The 25,041-nt window shown below is 36.6% G+C and overlaps 2 protein-coding genes across 3 annotated transcripts in view; both read left to right on the forward strand.

Moving 5' to 3' along the window:
- LRP12 (LDL receptor related protein 12) overlaps positions 1–13,615 on the forward strand; it is a 67,078-nt gene extending 53,463 nt beyond the window's left edge. For both annotated transcript variants that reach the window (XM_006916619.2, XM_006916620.2), the window contains 4 exons: positions 3,104–3,306; positions 4,595–5,699; positions 7,197–7,329; positions 10,938–13,615. In XM_006916619.2, coding sequence (XP_006916681.1) covers positions 3,104–3,306; positions 4,595–5,699; positions 7,197–7,329; positions 10,938–11,804 — 2,308 coding nt within the window. In that variant the 3' untranslated portion in view covers positions 11,805–13,615. The remainder of the gene's footprint in view (positions 1–3,103; positions 3,307–4,594; positions 5,700–7,196; positions 7,330–10,937) is intronic.
- An 8,104-nt stretch (positions 13,616–21,719) lies between these two features.
- Positions 21,720–25,041, forward strand: part of DPYS (dihydropyrimidinase) — an 86,148-nt gene continuing 82,826 nt past the window's right edge. Inside the window, exon 1 of the mRNA XM_015592954.1 lies at positions 21,720–21,817. Coding sequence (XP_015448440.1) covers positions 21,720–21,817 — 98 coding nt within the window. The remainder of the gene's footprint in view (positions 21,818–25,041) is intronic.

Here is a 25,041-nt window from a genome sequence, read left to right on the forward strand (position 1 = left end):
GGAGCATGTTTTATATACTAGTATAATGTTTTTACCTATTTCAATGAATAGAGAATATACATTCTTTTAAAGACATATGGAACATTTATTTAAAAAAATTTTGTTATATCACAAAGGAATTCTGAATGCATATCTAAGACTTTATCATTCAGATTGTGTTCTCTGACCACAATGCCGTTAAGCCCACAATAAAAAAATGGGTGAGTGGGGTGGAGTAACACCCACATGTTTGGAAACTTATTACTAAGTAATTTCTGTATTAAAGACAGAAATCACAGTGGAACACATAAAATATTTTTAAATGATATGTTTGTTTCCATAGTGAAAGTATTACAGATTAAAACAGATAATTGAAAGAGTACTTACAGAAAAATATACAGCTTTAATGCATTGATTTAAAACTTTTATGAATCTTAAACATTTTAGTGGATTAAAAGTATGTTAAGGGATTCCCTAGCTTGAAGGGGACTAGCTTTCCCATAAAGAATTATCAATTTTGGATAAAATTTAAAAAACAAAAAACTATTTGAAGGCACTGGCGAGTAATCAAAAGCTGAAAGAAACTAGAGGGGGTTCAGACTTTGAAAGAAGGAAACCACGGTGGATGAGACGTTTGTTTCCCATCTGCCTCCCAGTCCATTGAAATGGAGAGACTAGAACTCAATCACATTGCCACAGTGTTAACTGGAGGTGTCAGAGGATGGAGTCGAGGCTGCCACAGTGCCTGGAAATTGAAATGGCAAACCTGAGAAATGAGAGAGCCACAAAATAGGAAGCCCTGTATCAGCACATAAATTCTCAAATCTTTGGCTGACCCCAGAACTGCATGTTTTAAAGAGACTAGAAGGAGCCCAGTAGGACAAGCCCTTCAAGGCTTTCAGCTGCTATGCACTGCAGCTGAGGCAGTTCGAGTTTGATCCCTGTCCATCACAGCGGAGGCAGAGTTCAGCATTTGAAACCTGCTGATTTCGAGAGGCTTGGTAAATTCCTTCAGGATCTTTTTTGAACTCTAGAGATACCATACTTTATAAAGACAATGTCCTAAAATTAAGAGTTCATCTTAGACTAAGGACAAAGTTGAACAACTCACTAACAAAGTGTAAAACCAAACCCCTACAAGTTCAGGGCAATCAGACAGTAATTTAACTGCATAATAGAACAGAAATTAGTATAAGAATCTCAACCTATCCCCGAGACACACAGAAATTAATTCAAGATAAATCCTAGGTATGAATGCAAAAACTAACACTCTAAAATATTAGAAGACATTGTTGAATATCTTCGATCTTGGGGTAGGCATGCAGAGGTATCTTAGAGCACTAAAAGCACTAAACATAAAAGAAAAAATGATAAATTAGGTTTCATCAAAACAAATTAAAAACATGCTCATCAAAAGATACCATTAAGAAAATGAAGACAATCTAAGCAGGCTAGAAGAAAATATTAGCAATATATGTATCAAACAAAGGACTTGAATCAAGAATATAAAGGGAATTTTTATAACTCAAGAAGAAACCCCAATTTTTTAAAATAAGCAAAAGACTTGAACAGACACTTTATGGAAGATATAAGAATGGCCAATAAGCACAGAAAAGATGTTCAACATCGCTCTTCTTCAAGGAAGTGTACATAAAACCACAACGGGAGATGCCATTTCATGCCTACTAATTACTAAAATTAAAAAGACCTGCAATAACTGTTAGAATGTTTGTGTGTGAATGTACGTATATCTTTCATAACAGATATACTCCAGACAGGTACAATTTTATATCATTAAAGAGCTCTTTGAAAAATAAGAACAATTTTTAATGGATGAAGGATATAATAAGGCAATTCACAGGAAAAGAAATAGAAGTAGTTAATAAACATAGGAAAAAGTGTTTCAGTCTCAGTAAATAAATGGAAAATAGAATAATAATAATCTTTTTTTCCACCTAATTGGTAACAATTTTTTTTTTAATTAGAATATTTTATTTTGCCAGACTTGTGGGGGTATAAGATACTTTCCTACACACTCAGTGGAATTGTGAGTTGATATAAACATTTTTCTTGGTGTCTATCACATTTAAAGTGGGATTGTCTTTTGACTTAGCAATTCTACTTGTAGAAAAGTATGTCCTAGAGAAATGCTTAGATGTGTGTATCGAGAGAGATACATGGATAAAGATTCTTCAGAGCATTGTCTATAATAGTGAAAAACTGGAAACAATCAAATCATCTGTCAGCCTTTGTTACAGTTATTCAGAATATTTGAAGAGGAAATATCCTAGTGTAATAATCCTTGGATAGTTAAATTTATTATCACTTAGCGTAAGGCAGAGGCAAGGACATGAAGTCAGATCTTCACTTTTTGGTTACTGGAAAATGATATTTTGTTACGTGTTACTGGAAAACGATATTTTGGTTTCTCTTTTTTCGTAGCAGTGACTAATTTTGTATGTGCTCTTATTTACTTGACTTTGTTTTGCCCTTTACTCATGTCCATATTTTATGAACTACAAGATAATGTTTGGCAATATAGTAACATTTTAAAAATTATTTTCAAACTCTGGGACTTTTTACTGAAAATTTTGTTCTTTTTTTTTTTTTTACTTTGCTCAGATTGTGCCATTTGCTCTCCTGAAAATGTAAGCTATAGACTTTTCACTAAGCAAGCAGAAGAACCAGTCTAATGTAAGAGAAGGCTGACTTTTTCTGTGTGTACTTCACTTTATCAGATTATAGAGTAGTATTTTGAGTTCAAACACAGAACAATTTAGGATGTTCTGAATTAGAAGTGGTCTTTCCTAAACACATACACACAGAAAGAAGAAAAAGAAAAAGGTGCCCACCGTCATCTGTTTCTTAGCATTGTTTTACAATCTGACATTACTTACAAAGAAGTATTACTCTAGAATCTGGGAAAGAGATACAAATATTAGGAACGTAGAAGCAGTATTATTATTTGCTGATGATACAGTTATATGTCTGGAAAACCCAGGAGAATCAATAACTATATGGAGACTTTTAATAAAATCCTTATGTTTTATTATGATGATAATTTTCTAAACTTTTTTTCCAAAATTATTCTTTCTAATAGCCCTTTCTGACTTTTTATTTGTAGTTTTCAGGATTTTGATATTCAAGGGTCCAGAAGATGCAGTTTGGACTGGTTGACGATAGAAACATACAAGAACATTGAAAGTTACCGAGCTTGTGGGTCCACAATTCCACCACCATATATTTCTTCACAAGACCACATCTGGATCAGATTCCACTCTGACGACAGTATCTCTAGAAAAGGTTTCAGACTGGCATATTTTTCAGGTGTGTTTTTTTTGTTGTTGTTAGTTTCAGGTACACAGTACATTGGTTAAACATTGATATAGTTTATGAAGTGATCCCCCAATTACTCTAGCACCCCAGGTGTGTTTTTAATAAGACATTGATGAGAATTCTGTAGCATTAACTGCTCAGTCACTTCAGCCAAGTCTTCTAAATACTGTCCATTTAATTGTGACCGATTTCTCAAGGCAGTTGTGATTGAAGAATTAGAAACTAAAGGTTCAGGTGCCCTAGAGCTGGGTCTTTAAAAGGTGTTTTGTATAATCCTAACAAAATGATTAATTTTATAAACTAAGGTCAATTTTCTTTTTAAATATTTTTAATACATTTAGTTTAAAAGCCCTTGTTTTACCTCTGGTGCTTACCCATATCCTGAAAATTACTTCAGAATTTTTTTGGGTGTTTGTGAATTACCATTGTCTTTACAAAAAGACATACTGTTTCACCTTCATAGTTCTTAGTTTCAGAAGTCTTGTTTTGCTATTTATAAACTTTATCCAGAAAGGGTGACCAGATCACACAAATGTGAATAACTCAAATCACTAGAGTTATGTATAGTTTTTCCTGAAAATAATTTCACATCTTCTGAAATTACATGATCTCCTTTAGCAAACATATACTGCTTTTCCTTTTTGTTCTTAAAAACAGTCTCATAATATTTATTTAGGTTCTGGAGCACATTTTCTGACACCTACTTACAAAATACAAGTCTTTAATGAAAAAGTAAGCTTGGCCCAATATTGTCAGTTTACAGATCTAATGTTTGGTTTTCTTACCCTACCTCATAATTGTTTTATATTTAGGATGTTACACTAAGATAATTAGAATTTTATAAGCATTTAGTTATTGTGGATAAACAATAAGTTATTGTGGATGAATTTTCTTTTATTTCAAAATGTCTACCATTTTGATGTTTATGCAACAAGTTATTTAAAATTCTAAGGCAATATATCCTATTGGCTCATATATCTTATTTTATTAGATGTTCTTCAGTAAAGTAACTCTGCAAAAACAGGATTGGTTTTTTCTCTTTAGAACAAACTACAGAGATCTTTATGAAACAAGTCGTGTTTAATAAATTAAATTGTTGAATAATTAGTGAGCCAATGTTAATTTGCCGTGAGAACTTAACCTGCTTTTTAAAACAAGATTTTTTAAACCCTTTCACTTTGGCTTAATCAACATTTATTGTAAAAATATCACTTGCTATTATATATCATTTAAAGAGTATGGTTTTTGCTCCTTAACCTCTCCACCTCCCTCCTCCCAGGGAAATCTGCGGAACCAAACTGTGCCTGTGATCAGTTTCGTTGCGGGAATGGAAAATGTATACCAGAGGCCTGGAAATGCAACAACATGGATGAATGTGGAGACAGTTCTGATGAAGAGATCTGTGCTAAAGAGGCTAATCCTCCAACATCTGCTGCTTTTCAACCCTGTGCTTACAACCAGTTTCAGTGTCTATCTCGGTTTACCAAAGTTTACACTTGTCTCCCCGAATCTTTAAAATGTGATGGGAACATTGACTGCCTTGACCTGGGAGATGAGATAGACTGTGATGTGCCAACTTGTGGGCAGTGGTTAAAATACTTTTATGGTACTTTTAATTCTCCCAATTATCCAGACTTTTATCCTCCTGGAAGCAATTGCACCTGGTTAATAGACACTGGTGATCATCGTAAAGTCATTTTACGCTTCACAGACTTTAAACTCGACGGTACTGGTTATGGCGATTATGTCAAAATATACGATGGATTGGAGGAGAATCCGCACAAGCTTTTGCGTGTGTTAACTGCCTTTGACTCTCACGCACCTCTTACAGTTGTTTCTTCCTCTGGACAGATAAGAGTCCATTTTTGTGCCGACAAAGTCAATGCTGCAAGGGGATTTAATGCCACTTACCAAGTAGACGGCTTCTGTTTGCCATGGGAAATACCCTGCGGAGGTAACTGGGGGTGTTACACTGAGCAGCAGCGCTGTGATGGCTACTGGCATTGCCCAAATGGAAGGGACGAAGTCAACTGTACCATGTGCCAGAAGGAAGAATTCCCATGTTCCCGAAACGGTGTCTGTTATCCTCGTTCTGATCGCTGCAACTATCAGAATCATTGCCCAAATGGCTCCGACGAAAAGAACTGCTTTTTTTGCCAGCCTGGAAATTTTCATTGTAAAAATAATCGCTGTGTGTTTGAAAGCTGGGTATGTGATTCTCAGGATGACTGCGGTGATGGCAGCGACGAGGAGAATTGCCCGGTGATTGTGCCTACCAGAGTCATAACTGCCGCTGTCATAGGGAGCCTTATCTGTGGCCTGTTACTCGTCATTGCGTTGGGATGCACCTGTAAGCTTTACTCTCTGAGAATGTTTGAACGGAGGTTAGTATCAAGACAAAACTATAGTGTTTATGTTCTCTTCCGTAAAAACATGGCCCAGATAGTCACAACAAGTACTTTAGTGTGATTAGCAGTAGTATTATTTTAGAAATAGGTATTGTTTATGATTTATAAAATTAGCGTGAAAAGCCAAAGACTCAAAAAGCTAAACACATTAAAAAACAAATACAGTTATGGGAGAAGAATAGCCAATCAGTATTTACCACTTCCAATTTTCAGGTTAATCTGTTTTGTGGGCATTTTGCAAGCTATAGCTCTTAGTTGTGGTTTTTTAACTTATGTTTTTATAAATATTAATAATTTCTGATATTTGAGAACCTACTGTGTTCAAAGCACTATACAGATGAATAGAAAATCAGTAAGATACAGTCTCACAGACAGTTTACAATTAGAAGGAAGGAATTGGTGGTTGGAATAAGATGACAAAAATGTAAATTGTTTAAGAGCTATAAAACAAAGTTGTATAAATGTCAAAAGATAACTAATCTGATAAGGAGCCTGTGGAAGGGCTTTCACTGAAGAAGTGCCATTCGAAACCTGTGAGTAGAGTGTAGATGGGGAAAAGGTATTGTAGTTGAAAAAATAGCCTGGGAAAACACATAGCAGTAGGAATGCCAGCATGGCTAGGAGAGTGAGCACATCGTTCAGCTGGTCCAGAGATAACATGCATATGAAGAACTAATAGGAGATAAGACCGAACACAAGGCCGATGTCATGTTGCAGAGCTCAGTGAGAGCCACGCGTCAGAGTTCTCAAGTAAGAAAAGGTTAAACACTGGCGGGTGTCCTTTAGGGGAATTGTCTCCCATGTGGTGGAGGATAGACTGGATCTTGGGGAAGCTGATGGCAGAGAGGTCCCCTAGGAATCTAATGTGGAGATAATGACCCTCAGTCCCGAGAGGGTTACAAATAAGAAATTCAGCACAGCAGACAGCTGAGAGCATAGACGTGCACAGATGCACAGTATCATGATACCATGCTCCATTTTTCTTTGGGCGAGTAAATATGGCCAGAAAACTTTACAGCGTTGCACCATAAGACACATCAAAGAGTCAGATGTCTTTCAGATGTCTTGAGTTCAAGAACCGGTTGTTCCAGAAAGTGTATTGGTGACTTATTTCACTCTTTTCCATATCTGAAAAATAAATTTGTCACACTTGGTGAATAAAGTATCTTCTAAGAGTTTTCAATACTTTTACTGAAAGCCTCAAGCCCCCTCTGTTTTAGGGGTTTGAAGACCTTGCACCTTTACTTTTACAGGGTTTTCTGATTTATTAAAACGTAATGGTCCAGGTTCCTGTGTAAAGCCTGTATTTTCAGTGTAAGGGTAGTATAGATATCAGAAAATGTTGATTGGCAATGCCTTTAAAATTATCTAATATATATATTGAGATTCACATTTTTTAATTTATCGATTTAAATTTTTTTCTTTGGCTTGCTTTTTTTTTAATCCTTTTTATTCCCTTATGTCTTCTCCAAGATCATTTGAAACACAGTTGTCAAGAGTGGAAGCTGAATTGTTAAGAAGAGAAGCTCCTCCCTCTTATGGACAATTAATTGCTCAGGGTTTAATTCCACCAGTTGAAGATTTTCCTGTTTGTTCACCTAATCAGGTATGTTACAATTCATAATTTCTATTTTAGTAGCTTTTAAAACAAAATCTGTGCTTTACTGTATGGTAAAAGGACCCTTGACTATGCCAAAAGTTTTGCAGTGAAATCAAGGATTAAATATATAGAGGATTTGAAATTATAATTGTCTGACTGTATTTTAACAAATACCACAAAAATATACTTTTTATTCTTCTGATTTGGTTATGTGATTCTTAAGTATTTTACAGTTTAGGATAATTTAGTTCATTAAAACTAAAAGTAAAGTTTTCCAGATTATTTTCTACTTCAGCAGAACATTTAGAAAAGTTAAAAATGAATACTAAAGTTAACATGCTAGGAATGTATTCGTAACGTGCTAGAATAACCAGTAATAAGTTAACAGTAATTGAAATGAGGTTAGCATTTCTACCTGGCTTGAGGGAAAACTTTTTCACAGCTGGGTTTTACAGTGTTTGAGAATCCATACCATTTTCTTTAAATAGTAGCTTATTTATTAATGTTTCAAAGTCTTTAAATTTCTGTTAGCGATTTTTTAAAAGTTTCCTTTTTCAGTGTTTAAACATTTAAACTGTAAATTCATCCAGAAACATTTATAAAAATTGCCTTTAGTATTAGAATTAAGAAAATTTGATAAGCAGTATTTTCCAGTGATTTAATTCTGTTCAAAATGGAAGACCATTGCCTTTTTGGTAAATGAGATTCCTGATTCCCTTATTTGCATCTTCTGAGAAGTCTTTGGTGGGAATTTGTAGTTTTAAAACATTTTTCTAGATGTAATTTACTAAGTAAATAATTTAGAAGTTCCAGTAGTTGGAATTTTCTGTGCAAAAGAGGAAAAACTTAAATGTGGCTTCTGTGTACTGTTGGCCCTGCCATGAGGAATGCTTCCTTTTAGGTGGGCATGGAGACAAGGCGTCAGTTCCATCCACTGACTCCACCACTTACCACCCACCACCCCGGTACCTTGAGGCTACCTACCCTTCAAGATCTAGCCAGCTGTGAAGTTAGAGGGAGTACAGTTCACACAAGGCAGCCCTCATTTCTAATACCATTTGCAGGCTCAGGGGTCCCCAAAGCCATCCTCAGGTTCAGTAACTTCTAGAAGGATTCGGAGCTCACTGAAAGCAGCTGTGCTCGCAGTTAGAGTTTATTACAGGGAGAGGGCCCGGATTAAATCAGCCAAAGGAAGAGACACGTGGGCAGCATTTGAGAGGGCACCAAAATGAGTCTTCCAGTAAATTTTTGCCCCATAAAGTTGGGACAGTATTATTCTTGAAACTGATACTTGATAGTACGCAAGGAGTATTGCCAACCAAGGAAGCGCTCCTGAGACTCAGTGCCAGGGTTTTTACTGGGGCCCCATTCATCGCATCGGCATGATTAATTTGCACACATGGCCAATCTCAGCCTCTGGCCCATCTAGCGATTAACTGATAGTGCTGACCCAAAGCTCCCCCATCCTACATCACGTTGTTGGTGTGAAACAGAGCCTTCAGCTAAGGCACAGTTTTACTCCCTGGCTGGCACAAGGCTCTAGGTAATGACCTTTCTATCATAGATGACATTCCAAGGGTTAAGGTCACATCCCAGAAGCAGAGGATAAAAGTCAGACCTTCCTTTGCGTAAGATTTAATTCTTTACTACATAAGAAACCATTCTCTAGGGCCATAATTTACCCTCGTTAAGGGAACTCTATTTCAACAACATTTTAAAAATATAGTTTTGAATGATGAGCTAGATTTTATTCAGCTAATGAGATTAAACTCCCAAGTTAGAAACTTTAGGTAACAAATTATCAAATGTCTTTAGCAGTGTTTAAAAAGAAAAATAATCTCCTGAATTACCATCTCATTTAAAATAGAAATGCTTTCCAAGGAATGCTTTCTTCTGCATCATAAACTGAAGAAATATATAAAATTATTTCTGAAACATTCCTAAGATCCCTCATAGAATCCATCCAGTGTTAAATTGGCAGTTTTTAATTAAACAGACTTAAGAGAGCTTTACCTCACTATGACAGACTGTAATGTTAAAATCTCATCCAAGTGTGCCAAAGGCATTGTTGATCTTGATGGGTGGTGGATAAAAGGGAATGATATCTGAGGAGCTTTTCATTCATTGCTGAATATACTAACACTGTGCTCACACGAAGCCTTAGAACATCAGCGCTGAACGATGAGGGCCAGACCTGTGGAGAAGTTCATTAGGGAAGTCAACCACTTTTTTTCCCCCCAGTTAGGTGAAAAATCTTACTCCTTTATATAGCAAATCTATGTGTGCTGATATCCACATTTCTTTTTGACAGTTTGTGCTTTATTAAGGGCAGACTATGAAATAGTCCTATGATAGTGACTTCTTAGCTTTCTATGATTATATTCCTCAGAGTATGGTTGAAAGGCCTATATGGAAATCACAGATAAATTCAATACCAGTCACGAAGGGAGACAGAGAACACACATTGCCACATCGTCCTTGTTTTCATCCTTATCTTTTGTGAGGGGAAGGGCAAGAGCCATTCATTTTGACAGAGGAAAACTATGTCATCGTTTGAAGGAGAGTATGTACTCACCATTGTTTCCTGGAAATACTGTATTTTCAATACTTAATGCCAGATGGATGAAAAAGCTATTTATCCCAAATTTGAATACTCCTTTTTATAACCACTAGATGGAGCTTAAAGACTGTTTTATATAGATCCTGTAGGGTTTTTTTTTTTTTTTTTTAAGTAATCCATAAACTCATTCATCTAGAAAAAAGTAGATTTCCTTTCAGTTGGGCAGTATGTACTTATTAAATCACTCCCGTATATACTGATTAAAAATTACCAATTTCAAAGACTACAGATATAATTTATGTTTAACATGAAGCTGTAGAAAATAAAACTTAATCTTTAAAGATTAAGAAGGAATTCAGAAGTCTCAAATACCATCGTGTAGTGCTATAAACAAATTCATTTCTTTAGCTTTGTTTCCTATGCTGTATTACAAATATTGTTTATTTATTAAATCCTGTGCTGTTTAACAAATGTATTAATTCCTTTTTTATAAATCCTCATCATTCATTCAACAAATCCTTAAGAATCAGCTGTGAAATATAATTTTCACATGTTTTAGAAAGTTTCAACTTCATAAATCAAGTGTAACTTGTTCTATGTTAAAAAAAAAAAAAAGAAAAGAAAAAGAAAAAAAAACAGGCCAAGTGTTTAGTTTCCATACTGCATTAGATCATTTAGTGAATTAGGGTAGAGATTCTTCTACCTTCCTAGCTAAAGAAGTATGAAATAATTTTGTTTTCCAACTTTGATACACTTTTAGGATTGGTTACTATGTGAAGTTTTGAAATAAAATAGTTGTTATAATCGATATCACATATTTAAAGTTGCATATGAAAAATGAAGTGTCAAGAAAATCTTAAACACAGTGAGCAGTGGTTCCAGTTATAGATCAGATTCTATAGTGTGTTGAACCTGGACAGGTAAGAAAACTTTATTCATCCTCCATAGACCCTAACAATGAGTAAGAATTTTTAGCCACGCATTCTTATTTGAAGGGTGTTTTCCATCTTAGTGCTTCGTTGTTAGCTATCTTAAAGATCTCTCCTTTTTGTAGGCTTCTGTTTTGGAAAACCTGAGGCTGGCTGTACGATCTCAGCTTGGATTTACTTCCATCAGGCTTCCTATGGCAGGCAGATCCAGCAACCTTTGGAATCGTATTTTTAATTTTGCAAGATCACGTCATTCAGGGTCATTGGCTCTGGTCTCAGCAGATGGAGATGAGGTTGTCCCTAGTCAGAGCACCAGCAGAGAACCTGAAAGAAATCATACTCATAGAAGTTTATTTTCTGTGGAGTCCGACGACACAGACACAGAAAATGAGAGAAGAGATACGGCAGGAGCATCCGGTGGGGTTGCAGCTCCTTTGCCCCAAAAAGTCCCTCCCACAACCGCAGTAGAAGCCACAGTAGGAGCAAGTGGAAGTTCCTCAACTCAGAGTACCCGAGGCGGTCACCAAGATAGCGGAAGGGATGTGACAAGTGTGGAACCTCCAAGTGTGAGTCCAGCACGTCAGCAGCTCACGAGTGCACTAAGTCGTATGACTCGGGGGCTGCGTTGGGTACGTTTTACGTTAGGGCGATCAAGCTCTGTAAATCAGAACCAGAGTCCTTTGAGACAACTTGATAATGGGGTCAGCGGAAGAGAAGAAGATGATGATGTCGAAATGCTAATTCCAGCTTCTGATGGAGCTTCAGACTTTGATGCGAATGACTGCTCTAGACCTCTTCTTGACCTTGCCTCAGATCAAGGACAAGCCTTTGGACAACCATATAGTGCAGCAAACCCTGGAGGAAGGCCAAGTCATCGAGATGGCCCCTGTGAGCGCTGTGGCATCGTCCACACTGCCCAGATACCCGACACTTGCCTAGAAGCAGCACTGAAAAATGAAACCAGTGATGATGAGGCTTTGTTACTTTGTTAGGTACGAATCACATAAGGGAGAGTGTGTACGAGTTGGAGCAATATCCATTTATTGTTTTGTAACTTTACAATTAAACTGATTTTAATTTAAAAGGAAAAAAGATGCAGGGTGATTTCTTATTATTATATGTTAGCCTGCATGGTTAAATTAAACAATTTGTAACTCTATGAACTGTAGAGTTTGCTATTTTAGCAACTAAAAATGCATTATGTATTCATATTGTTCAGTAATGTTCTTCCATTTGTTTCTAATTGTTTTTATCCTAGTACTGTAGTTTACAGTAGAAATATGGCTGCTGAAACTCATTTGACTGTCGGTTTATTTATCCTACGTTAAAACGTTTGTACAAAATACCTTCTTTTAATTGAACCCTTTATGCTTTTGCCAGTACATCTTGTAACTTAATAGACTAGATGTTAAGGTTGTTAAATGTCTTCCCAAGCAAAAAACCCTTATACTCACCTGTGTTTTTATTTGTATAACATTTGTCTAAATATAATTGGATTTCATCACAATAAGAGCTTGTCAAAGGGAGAAAAATCTGTCTAAAATTTTTCTCTTATGTTTAACATGCAGTGATGTAAATTTAGATAGATAAATTAATGACAAAAACAAAACTTTTATAGATTTTCTAATATTAACTTTAATACACTAATATCGTACAAACCAAATTGTAAAATCCCAAGTTATTTCTTTTTTCATCTCTATTTAGGGACAGAATTAAGTGGATGAAGATGTTCTACTATGCATTAAATCTTGAACTTTATCAAATATGTACAAAAATTGTACAAGATAAGTTCCAACTGGTAATGTCTTTCCCTGATATGGGGTTATGCTTGTATTGGACCCTAGGGATTTGCACTAAAATCATACCAAGGTCTCAGATGAGTTTAGTGCATACGCACTATTACTTTAAATACTATTATTTGCTACCACAATGACTATATATTTCCATAGCTTTTTGGGGGGTCAGAGGGGGCATTTTTATTACAACTTGAAATTGCTTTGCTGATTTTATATTTATTTGTTGTATTTAAAAACTACGTTATTGTAAGAAAGTAATTTTTTCAATATATTTTATTCATGAGGGGGATCATGCTACGTGTTGAAAAACAAATTAAGAAAATATTCAGATCACCCCCTATTTTAAGTGATTTGCAAACCCCACATATTATTTTTATTGTCAATTCCTGTTTATTTATTCTTTAGCTGTCTGTTTTAGTAGCTTAATGATTGAGTATGAAAAATGTATTTGTGTGTGATTATTGCTATTTATTAAATTTTAAATACTTTGCTGGATGTCATTTTAAAGCATGTTTGAGGTCTTGTGTATTTGTCATGTTATGCTGTCAGGAAGAACTGACTGAAATGTTTTAATATGTATCAAAAATTAAAATAACATTTTTTGTATTGCCTCGAGGTACTTTTTAAATCAAGTTGCTCCTTATTTTTTTTTGTTTCTTTTTGGTGCATATACAAATTCAGGTCATAAAATATGTAGTGTGTCTAGAAGGAAAATTAAGGGGAGGGATATTCTTCCTTAACTACTTTATAGAAAAGTAGTAGCTTATACCAGTACTGGAGGATAATAATCCCTAAGGACCTGAATATTATTTTGCCTTTGAAAAAAACTGACTCTGATTGATGTATCTTCAAAGATGGAGTAACTCAATCAGTTCTCTATTATTTTCAGATGCATTTCAGACCCCTATAGAATATACTACCATGAACAGGTTTTTGGTTTGTTTCCTGCTATGTGTTTCAATTTTTTTAAATTAACTAATAAATCTTCCTGATTCAAACAGTAAAAAGTAAGTCTCTCTCTTACTACTGACACCCATCTTTCAGGGAAAAAAAAATATCGGTTTGAATATCAAAAGTATAGTTAGATATTTCTGTTATTTGATTTTTCGTATGTAAATCATTGCTCTATCCTGAATTTAAGTCTCTACTTTTTTCCTCCCAGGTTATCCCAGTTATCCGAAAGCTGTTTATTAAATAAATCCATTCTTGTCTTACTATTTGAAATGACCCTTTTATCATGTAGGAAATTTCCTTATCATTTGGATATGTTTCTAGACTCAAATTCTATTGTCTTCAGTTGATCTGCCTTTCCTTTTTTTTGTACGAGTCCTACACTATTTTAATAACTCTAATTTAAAAATATTCTTGCTTATTTTTCCATTTGACCTTTGAGTTCCACGAAACAAATCTCACAGTACTTTCATTTTTTGGGACAGCTTTACTTTTATAGATTACCTTAGGGAAATTTAACATTGTCATTCTAAAGCTTCAGTGTAAATCATGGTGCCCTAACTAAAAATGATTCCTATTCAAGTTTTTTTGTTGTTTCCTTCATGTTTTACACTTCACTTTACAGATACCTTGTACATTTTTCAAGAGTATATTCTTAGGAATTTCATTTTTGTTATTATTAAGTAAGTTTTTTCTGTTTGTAGTCTGATTTTAGTATATATGAAAGCAAACGATTATGTTAATATTCTACCTAGCTACCAGACTATAATAGTATTTCTGTTAATTTTTTATGTTTTCCAGTTGCACAGTCATGTCTTCCAATTTGCATACCTCTTTATGTCTTAATTGCATTGTCTAGTACATCTACAGTGATGTTAAATATATTGGCTATAATGAACTGGGTTGAGATAGATATATTTAATTATGTTAAGGAATATCCATTGATCCCTATTTTTTAAAAAATTAACTAGGAATGCATGTTGAATTTTATCACATGCCTTTTCATTATCCTATATGGAAATGACCATATGATTTTTCTCCTTTGATCTTTTAATACAATAAAATATATTAATATATTTTATAATTTTGAACCATCCTTGCATTCCTAAAATAAACTCAACCATGTGTATTATTTTTTTAGTATATTGCTAGATTGTTTCATATTTTAGTATATTTACATTAGCCAATAATGTGTATGTGTGTATTTGTTTGCATGCTATCTTTAAAATGTTGATGCTGGTGAATCTGGAAATTTCTCTCCTTTTCCTGTGCTCTGGGATAGTTTAAATAGCACTGGAATTTTGTTCCTTAAAACTTTAGTGAAGTTATCTGAGTCTGATGGATGTATGGCAAATAGCTCTTTGACAACATTTTTGGTATCTTCTATGGTAATTGGTCTGTGTAGTTGGCTAATGACATTTGCGCTGGGATCATAAACCATTCATTTCATCCAGTTGTTCAAATTTATTTGCCTAGAGTTGAGCAAAGTTATCTCTTCCTCTTCTGTGCATTTGGCTCTCCCCGCTTACGTATTATGTTTGTTCCCTTATTTTCTTAATTAAGATAGCTAACAGTTTACCTATTTTTATTGTGGATTTTTTGTTTGTTTGTTTCCCCCAAAGTGGTATGCCTTGAGTGTCTCCATTCTATAATTTTTCTGTTTTCCAGTTGATTGATTTCCACTTTAATAAATGTCCTACTTTTTTCTTTCTTTAGTTTATTTTGTTGTTTTTTCTCTAACTCCTTGAGTTAGCACTTCATTCATTCATTTTTATTCTCAATTAGTAATATGATATTTAAAGTGTGGACTTAATTTTGAGCACTGTTTTAACTGAATCACATGTAGTGGTGTTGTCATTTTATATTCTAGATGTTCTGAAATTTCAGTTTTTATCTCTTTTCCCCAAAAGTTATATCTAAAAAAGGCTTCCTCCTTTTTTCCTTTGCTGTTTTTTTTGCTCCCCAAATAATGAGATTTTTTTTGGTTTAGGTAGTTTTGTTTTCTATTTTATTAATTTTTTTATGGCATCAAACTAAGAGAATATATATTATGTCTGCTTTAGGGTGTTCATTGTCTTTCCTCAATTGTTTATTCCAGGAACACTTTGAAAAAGTGTGTTTTTTGTTTATAGGGTACAGATTTTGGTGGATATTACTCAGATTTATCATGTTATTTAGATCATCTCTACAGCCTTTTGTCTTATCAGTCTGTAAGTCAGAGCTCCAGTATTAATATGGAAAAAAATAGAAACAAAAGGGGCTGTGTAAGAAAAGTTCTGTGGGCCAGCAGCCCCTGCCTCAGCTCATATTATAAGCTAGGACTGAGAACATAAGCACAGGGTGAAGGGGACTCTTTCTACAACCCGTTGAGGTTTTAATTGCTACTACTGCTTACCACCATTATCCACTGTTAAACTGGAAATGGGTAAGACAAGCTAAAAGGATAAAGGGGAAAAACTACATTCAATACACTAGGTATTTATTGAGTACCTACTACACACGCATTCACACCCACCCAGCACCTTACTGCTCTCCAAGCTTCTTGGTCATCCCCTCATACCCTTTCTCCTGAATTCCAAGGGAGAAGATGAAAGTAACTTGATAGGACCTGTTTTACTCAAATGGGGCCCTGTTTAAAAATTGATAGAAGCAGGCAGAGAGGGAAAGTTCAGTTCTCAGAATCTCTGAAGCCTTGTTCAGAATTTGCTTACAAATTGCATGTGGATATTGTCATGGGTTAAAAGTTTGCCTCATTCTACCAACATGCATGGTGGTAAAATGAGCCAAAGTAAAATCTGCAGATGTTAGAGTTTGAAGGAAGCTTTAAAATGAGGAAGTAACAGCTGATGAATCAATTGTTCTCAACTTCACAGAAATCTGTATTTATTTTATACCATGTAACATAAGCCATATATGCCATACATAGTTTACAATTATGTGATGTTACAGGATTCTTTCTTCAAAATATTAGGACATTTTGACACATACCTAACCCTGAAGGTGAGTGTATATCTCATGTTCACATTATCAAAGACCATTTCTGAGAGTCCTTTACTACCAGCTGCTTTTTCATAGCAAAGAATTCTCAAAGCAAATAATAGTTACCTGTTGTTGAGTGCTTACCATCTGCCAAGTCCTTTATATGCATCTTTGGACTCTTCACAGTCCTGTGAAATATAAACTACATCTTTTCATCCAAGGGCACAAGGCCATTAGGAGCAGAACTAAGAACTGACCTTAGTCTAGTCTGACTCAACAGTTGTTTTGTGAATGAAATGGGTCATAAAGTGAAGTAATACTATCAATCAGAAACACCCGTCAAATTGGAGCCAACAAACCTGAATTATGCAAACTCACTGAGCTTCAGCATCTTCATCTTACGGATAAGAATAGCTTACCTCATATAAGAGATTGTGAGGACTAAATTAAGGGAAAGGCCTTGGGTAAAGGCTGATTCACTGAACAGTCTTGACTCAGACCTCTGTATTTAAAAAGCCCAAATGAAGAACTTGCAGAGTCCAGAACAGGAAACATGTAGCTACAGGCTATGGACTTAGTAACTTGTTGCATGAATATAAATAACAAATGCAGTAACGTTACTTTTATTCAGAAGTTATGGTAAAAAGCAACATATAAATAATGTTCAAAACCTTTTCTCAATTTCACTACAATGGAATCAAGTTTTACCTGAATATTCACATGCATAGCTCATCTGCTGAGCTCTGATTTCAAAGAACATAGAAATTCCTTCTCCAATTTGGTTTTTAGATTTAGTTTTCCAAAATTTGGCTTTCCTTAAATATATATTTTATATTTCTTATTGTGCATTGTGTGAATTTTAACTTCATGTTCCTACTTTCTTTGATTAGACTTTGCATTATTAATGTTTTCTATTGAGATTTCACCATTAAATTTGGAACATAATTTCCATTTCTCTGGCTCATGAGTTGCCATTAGAATTGTTAGCCAAGCATGCAAAAACAATTCTTTGTAACCATTTTCTTGATTTGGAATAAAAATAAGCATCCATTTATTGACTTCTTCCTGAGTACCAACCATAGTAGTAGATGCTTTATGTACTTCATTTCTAACACACAGAGCAAATCTGTGTGATAGATATTATCCTCTCAAATATCAGCAGAAACATCATAAAGTGCCTTTGTCACTGGGATTGGGAGCAGTATAAGACTTGGAACTTGAACTATGTCTTTACTGTATTATATTTTCATAAAGAGAATAATGGAGAGATTTTACTTTATATAAGATTTTTTTACAGCCCCATAAAGATTTTTGCTTTATTTTGGAACGATATTTGCTTTATTTAAAAAATAACAAAAGATTATAAAACAACCACTTCACACTCACTAGTATGGCTATACTCAGAAAGGGAGAGAATAACAAGTGCTGACAAGGATGCGGAGAACCTGAACCCCTCGTACATTGCTGGTGGGAATGTAAAGTGGGCCAGCTGCTTTGGAAAGTGGTTTGCAGGTGCCTCAAAGTTAAATACAGAGTTACCATGTAGACCCAGAAATTCTCCTAGGTATACACCCAAAAGAAACAAAAACATATGTCCACACAAGAATTTGTACATGGGTGTTTGTAGAAGCGTTATTCAAAATACCCCCAAAGCAAAACAACCCAAATGTACATTTTTGATAAATGGATAAACAAAATGTGATATATCCATACAATGAAATATTGTTTGACAATAAAAATGAATGACATGCTAAAACATATAACAACGCAAATAAACTTTGAAAATGTACTCAGTGAAAAAAGCCAGTCACAGAAGACCACATATTGTATGATTTCATTTATATGAAATGTCCTGCGTAGGCAAATCTAAAGAGACAGATCAGTGGTTGCCTAGGGCTAGGAGATAGGTGTGGGGAAAGGGGGTGGTGAGTGACTGCTAATGGGTACAGGTTTCTTTTTAGATAGATGAACATTGCAAAACTTGGTAAATACATTTTTTAAAAACCATTGAATTGTACACTTGAAATGGATAAAGTTGTGATATACAAGTTATATCTCAATATAGCTGTTAAAGATTAGAGAACAACACCACAATATCCTTTTTTTTCTGTTTGATTTTAAAATTGGGTCTAAGCTCTTCCTCTACAAATAAGCTTGCTTATTGTGTAAGAGAAAAGTACTTGTTTTATCAAATTAAAGATGGAAAATACTGTCTTCATCTACTTAGCAGTAGTGGTTGTGGGTACCACTGGCCTTGAAATCTGATCAACTATGTTACTTGGCCAATTAACCTCTCTGAGGTTACTTGGCCATAGTTTTTACATTTATAAAATGGAAGTAATACTTTCTACTCATGGAGCTCCTGTAGAGATGAGACAGTATATAAAAGGGCCTTAACCCAGGGCCTCGAGTATTCAGATTCAACAAACTCAATGACTAATTATTTTATAAATATTCATGGAGGGACTACTATATGCTCAATAATTATGCTCGATCCATTTGTTTTCTAAATCATAATGTGAAACTTTAATGTGAATAATGCATTTTATAAATCTAGAAAGTCATAATATTATAATATGAAATTGTACTTGTAAGTTACAAGTTGTCTACAAAAAGGTGCATTAGTCATATTCAAGTAAATAAAGAAGCTATTTTTCTTTCCAACTTTAAAAAAGTGATAACAACTATATATCAATAGAGATAAGGTCAGCAGGAGTAGCTTGCCTTTTTTTCTTTTTTCTTTTTTTCTTCTTTAATTTTTCAGTTACAGTTGACATTCAGTATTACATTAGTTTCAGGTATACAGCATAGTAGTTAGACATTTATATAACTTAGAAAGTGATCCCCCGATAAGTCTAGTACCCACCTAGCACCATACATAGTTATCACAGTATTATTGACTATATTCCCTATGCTGTATTTTACTGTCTGCCATGACTATTGTGTAACTGCCAGTTTGTACTTAATCCCTTCACCTTTTTTTTTAATAATAAGAAATTGCTGCACAAACCAAAGGAATAGTTGGTCGTTTCAAGAAGCCATCTAGTGGCCTATTTAAGCATTACAGTTATTTATTTTGCAACACTTTTAGTTCAATATTTGGTTTTTATAACACTCAAATGAACTTCTTCAAAGGCAAAATTGTAAATTGAATAGTAAATGAGGCTGAAGTTGAGTTTAGAGTTCCAAAGAAGTCTAAAAGAGACTTTAACTGTATTCTTATTAATATGGACCAAATGCTTCAAATTCCCTCCATGGAATCCCCTGCTGTAATGTTGACCAGGCAAAAATGAAGTTAGTGAGCTCTTCTTATGTTCCACCATGCCCTGTGAGAGGTCTTTGAATACAAAGGTAAATGTGATCCAGTTTTTGTTTTCCAGAAGTTCACAGATTAGTGCCCTTAAGTACACAGATGGGTGATTAGGTAATATACTTGACCTGCAACAATTCTGCTGTGTTCATCATGTCTGGTGCTAAATACTTCTTACAGCAGAAGAGTGATTTTCTTCCAAGAAGTATTTGTTTAAGACTAATAAATTTTTTAATGAAGAAGGAAGATATACAACTCCATTACCTTTCAGTTATATTAGAGACATAAAAGCATAAAGTTAGTTGGAATAGACAGGGCAGACGTAAAAACATCCTAATTCAGAGGGAGTGGGCTTAGGAGGGGCAAGTGCATGTAAGAGGGGCCACACCTGACCACTATCTCTCTGTGTCTCTCTGGCTTTTGTACTAAATTCTTCCACTTCAGGGGCATTGGAATCTCAACTTTGTCATGTCTACATAACAACATATCTTTAAACAGTGTTGTGAGGCTCCAGAACAGCTCAGCACCTCCCAGAATTCCTGAAAATGTTGGAGTAAGTCCCTGTAAGGTCTATCTTGAATCCCTTTTGCCTTAGACCTTGACAACATGGAGCATTTTTTTTTTTGCTTTAGACATAGAGCACAGGAAGAAAGTTACTAAAAGCTGCAGATGACTTTTAAATTCTCACGCAGATCCCCTGCAGCTGATTGCTTTGGACCCAAGTTGAAAGTTAATAAAATGCAAAGGATGGAAAGGAGATCGATGGTTGCCAGGGTCCCAGGTTGGGGAGAGAGGATTAACTGCATGGGGGCACAAGGAAACTCTGGGGTGATGGAAATATTTCCCACCTTGACTGTGATGGTGTTTAGATGCCTGTCAAAGTTCACAGGACTGTACACTTTAAACAAGATGCATTTCACTCTGTGTATTTTACTCTATTTTTATTTAAACATTTAAAATATTAAAAAAAATGCAAAATTCCAACCCTATTTGGTCCATGGAGCAAAAAATCCAAGTAGTATTTTTTAATGATTTACTCTTCTTAAAAAAATTCTCAAGATCAGAAGCATTTCATAAGCTTGTGGATCTCATGCTTAAAAAATGAAACTATTAATAAGAAGGAAGTTTCTAGAATCTAGAAATAAAACAATTGGTTTTGCCAATAACATCTAACAAGCACTGCGTTATGGGCTTTACGTGATTTACCTCATTTAAAGTGTACAGCCCCCTGTAGGTCAGTACTACCGTTGAGGGGAAACACAGGGCTTGGAACAGTTAAGAAACTTAGCTAAGAACCCACAGATGATAAGCAATAAAGCCAAAACTCAAATCCAGATCAGTTTGGCTCCAAAGTGCAAGTGTATTTTATTTTACTCTATTATACTCTTTCTAACCAAAGGAGCACTTTCATTGTTTCCTTAAGTATTATTGTATCGCTGCAATATATTTTTGCTAAGAAAGCTGAAAAGTAACGTGGAAACCATGGCACAGTATAAGCACGTTTGAGGAGCAGGAGAGTTTCCGGAAACGCAAGGTAGTGCTGCTGGCCGAATGGGCAGGAGAAGCCTTCTCGGGGAGCCTGGAGTTCCCACGCCATCACTCGAGAAAGCAGCGTCTTTTGGGGGAACGATGATAAGCCCCAAAGATATCTGGTTCTCTTTCTAGTCCCTGTATCTTGTAAATGTCGCCTCATATGGATAAAGGGACTTCGTAGGTGTGATGAAGTGAAGGATTTTGAAATGAGGAGATTATCTTGGATTATCTAGATGGGCCCTAAATCATAAGAGGGAGGTTGAGGGAGATTTGACACCGAAGAGAAGGCAACGTGATTGTGGAGGCTAAGATTAGGGTGAGGCGGCCTCAGCCAACGCATGCCACAGCCACCGAAAGCTGGAAGAGGCGAGAAAGCAGATTCTCCCCCAGAGCTCCCGGAAGGAATCGGCCCTGCCAACATCTTGACTTTAGCCTGGTAAGACTGATTTTGGACTTCTGGTCTCCTTATCCTGCCAGGGACTTAGATCCCTGGGCAGGGGTACTGGGGCTCCCCACAGACCCAGCTCAGGCGTGCTGTCTGGAGACGCCCGGCTCCGTTCCGTTCTCTCCTCGCTCACTTTTGCTCACATATCCTCATCGTCCCTCCGCTCTGCCCCACGCAGCTACTCCAACAGGTGGAAAGGACCACCTGAAACCTCGTCCCGGCCGTAGGGGAGCAGAAGTGGGGTGGGTTAGGAGAAGAGCAAAAGCAAACGCAGTGACTGCAGGACTTCAATACGACCAGGCCTGGCCAGTCTGTTTCCTCAAAGCCCCAAGCGCTCAGTGGAGGAGTCACCGTTCGCTCCTCCACCTTGCTGTCCCTTTAGACCTGGGGGCTGGGAAGGCCTTGCCGAGCTGCTCTCACCTGCCCTTCCAAGGAGACATGTTTCTGTGGGTTAAGCTTAACAGTCATTGTAACCCTCCTTTAAAATCAGTCCGCCGAGGAGCGCAGTAGTCCTCTCTGACCCATGGTCTTGCTTTCTGCGGTGTCAGTTGTTCAGTCAACTACAGTCCAAAAATATTAAATGGAAATTTCCAGAAATAAACAAGTTTTAAATGGCATGCCGTTTCTGAGCAGCGTGGTGGAATCTCTTTCTGTCTTGCTCTGTCATGGGCTCAGTACTATCCATGGTTTCAGGCATCCACTGGGGTCTTGGAACACACCTCCTGTGGGTATGGGGGGGACTCATGTAGCACCTTGGCATGTTACTCAAACTAATTGTTTTTGCCAGAAAGAAGAATTTGAAACAGCAAGAATCTTGCTTCCCGCCTCCCTCCCAATGCCAGCATCTTGTCTCCGTAATACTTGTTCCTGCCCATCGAGGGTCCTGAGTGTCCAGGTGAGTAGGGAGAAGAAAAGGGAAGTGAGTGTCTTCTGAGGACTCACTTCCCCTCTGAGCACATTTGCGCGCACTTAGCCTCCCACCTGGCACGCTGGTGTGGGACAATGATGGCCAAAAGGGGAATGATCCCTCCTGGGAGCTGACACTTCTCCTTAAACTTACTCGCCACCTTCTTCTGTTGCTGCCAGTGAATCTCAACGAGCCATTTTTTCCTGCTTCGGTGACATTTTACAAACCCCCTTTTCTGATAAAATTCTGAGTTAATTAGACATGGGAAGTTTGTTTCGTATTGTGTTGCAGGGCACTTCATGATATAAAGTGTCTAAGATAAGGAAACCTTTGAAATCATTCATCTGGACAGTTTCAGAAAGGATGTCACAACCACTCTGACAACCAATCTTATTTTCCTAGGGTGGTGACTACTTGTAGAGCTCATAGGAGCTTCATTGTATTTATAATTACTCCTTTCACCTTGACACAATGGTCTTTTGACAATAACTGCATAACCTTCTTGGATTTCTTGTTCCTGGCTTGACAGCTAAATCTATGGAACTTGAAATTATTGGTGCTTTCTAGTGTTTAATCGTTTTGCGGTTTGTGTAATCTGAGGCTTGAGGAAATTGGGCAATATTAATATTCTACATTCCACTATTGAAAATGCCCTCTCAAGGTCAGATGTGACCAGCTAGTCTCCATACTCAGGGGTATCTTTCTCAGGCTCTGTCAGCTGATGGTTGAAAATGATAAAAGACCCAAAGTAAACCAGCTTCAGCAAACAGTGGAAAATCTACGGGGAAGAGACTTCAGGCCTGGTTGTTCCCAGGAGCTCCAACAATGTCATGAGAACCCAGCCTCTCGCCATCTCTCTTTTCTGTTTCGTGTCGGCTCTGTTCACAGAAGGACTGTCTCCATGTGCTGTCTAGATGGCTGCCAGAGCCTCTTGTTTACACCCTCCTGTATTCCAGTTCAGAAGGAAAGAATAAGCTTCTAGGCTGCTCAACCTGATGGAAGTCCTAGGATCCACTCTCACTAGGCACGATTAGTCAGGTTGGGAGAGGTGCTCTGAACCCTTTAGTGAGGCTGTGAGGGTTTCCTGCCATGATTGACAAAGCTTAAGTGAGTAGGTCAATCCCAGGGCCAGAGGTCCCATCAGTTCCATCAAGGCAAGTGTTCTGAGAACGCAGGTGGAAGATTTCCTGCCAGCGACACTCCAGCGACTTAGCAGAAGGACGAGAATAGGTGAGGGAACCGCAGATGTCCACTACACTCTCCAACCTTCCTACGGCATCTGACCTTGGTGTCCTTGAAATATGCGTTGCTGCCTTCCCTCGTGCACTGCTCTCTGGGCTCCCTTCTCTCTGGCTGCTCTTCTGTCTCCTCTCCCTCACCTTCCCCTGTGAGCAATGGGATGGCCCCCAGTTGTCCAACCCTATGCCTCCAGCTTCATGGAGTTCAGACTCAACCTGCCATCGCCTGCTCTGTGCCTCTGCCTGCTCCGTTCCCTTCACCACGGTCCCGCTTCCCACCCCTGATTTCTGCAGGTTCATGTCTTCCATATCCTGGCTCTAATACCTCTTTGCGAAACTTCCATATCTAATTTTATTCAAGGCAAAAATAAATTCTCCTTTTTCTCTAAACTCTCATTATCCTCTCGAAGGTAGAATTTTCTGTTTTAGATATTCTGTTATATATTGAAATACGCATGTGTGTCACACTTGAAATACGCATGTGTGTCACACTGGCTATTAGGTCCTTGAACGTGAGAATGTGGCTTGTTTTTATCACCTTCCCCTCTAACCAATCCTCACCCTCCCGCCCCCCCATCAATCCTTACGAAGCTAGTATTTGTTAAATAAATGTGTATGGCGCTTCCCATTTTATTAAGGTGCATTCACATCCATCAGCATTTTGCTTCTCAAAAAACATCCAGAGAGGAAGAACAAATAATCTCAATTTTATATATGAGAGTATATACCAGTTTTATACCAAGGGGATGAAAGACTTAACCGAAGTCTTCTAAGCTAGTTTTCTGGAAAGCTGGAGGTAAACCTAGATCTTTAGAGTTACATTTTCTGCTATTTTTCAAGTAAAACTCGCTGGTATGTATGGTATCATTAAAACTTAGAGAATAGTTGATACCAATTCATTTTCGTTTCAAATAGATTAAATATTTCACTCTGAACTTTCCTCTGCCAGTTTCTGGCATTGTGTGATGATTTGCGCCTCATGTAAAGAATATTTAAAAGGAAATCCAGATCGAGTTGTTCTTTCTGGCTTAGTATGAGTATTTTCATTGTTGCTGCTGTGGGCGATGGCT

The sequence above is a fragment of the Pteropus alecto genome, unplaced genomic scaffold (assembly GCF_000325575.1).
Source record: "Pteropus alecto unplaced genomic scaffold, ASM32557v1 scaffold164, whole genome shotgun sequence".
Taxonomy (NCBI): domain Eukaryota; kingdom Metazoa; phylum Chordata; class Mammalia; order Chiroptera; family Pteropodidae; genus Pteropus; species Pteropus alecto.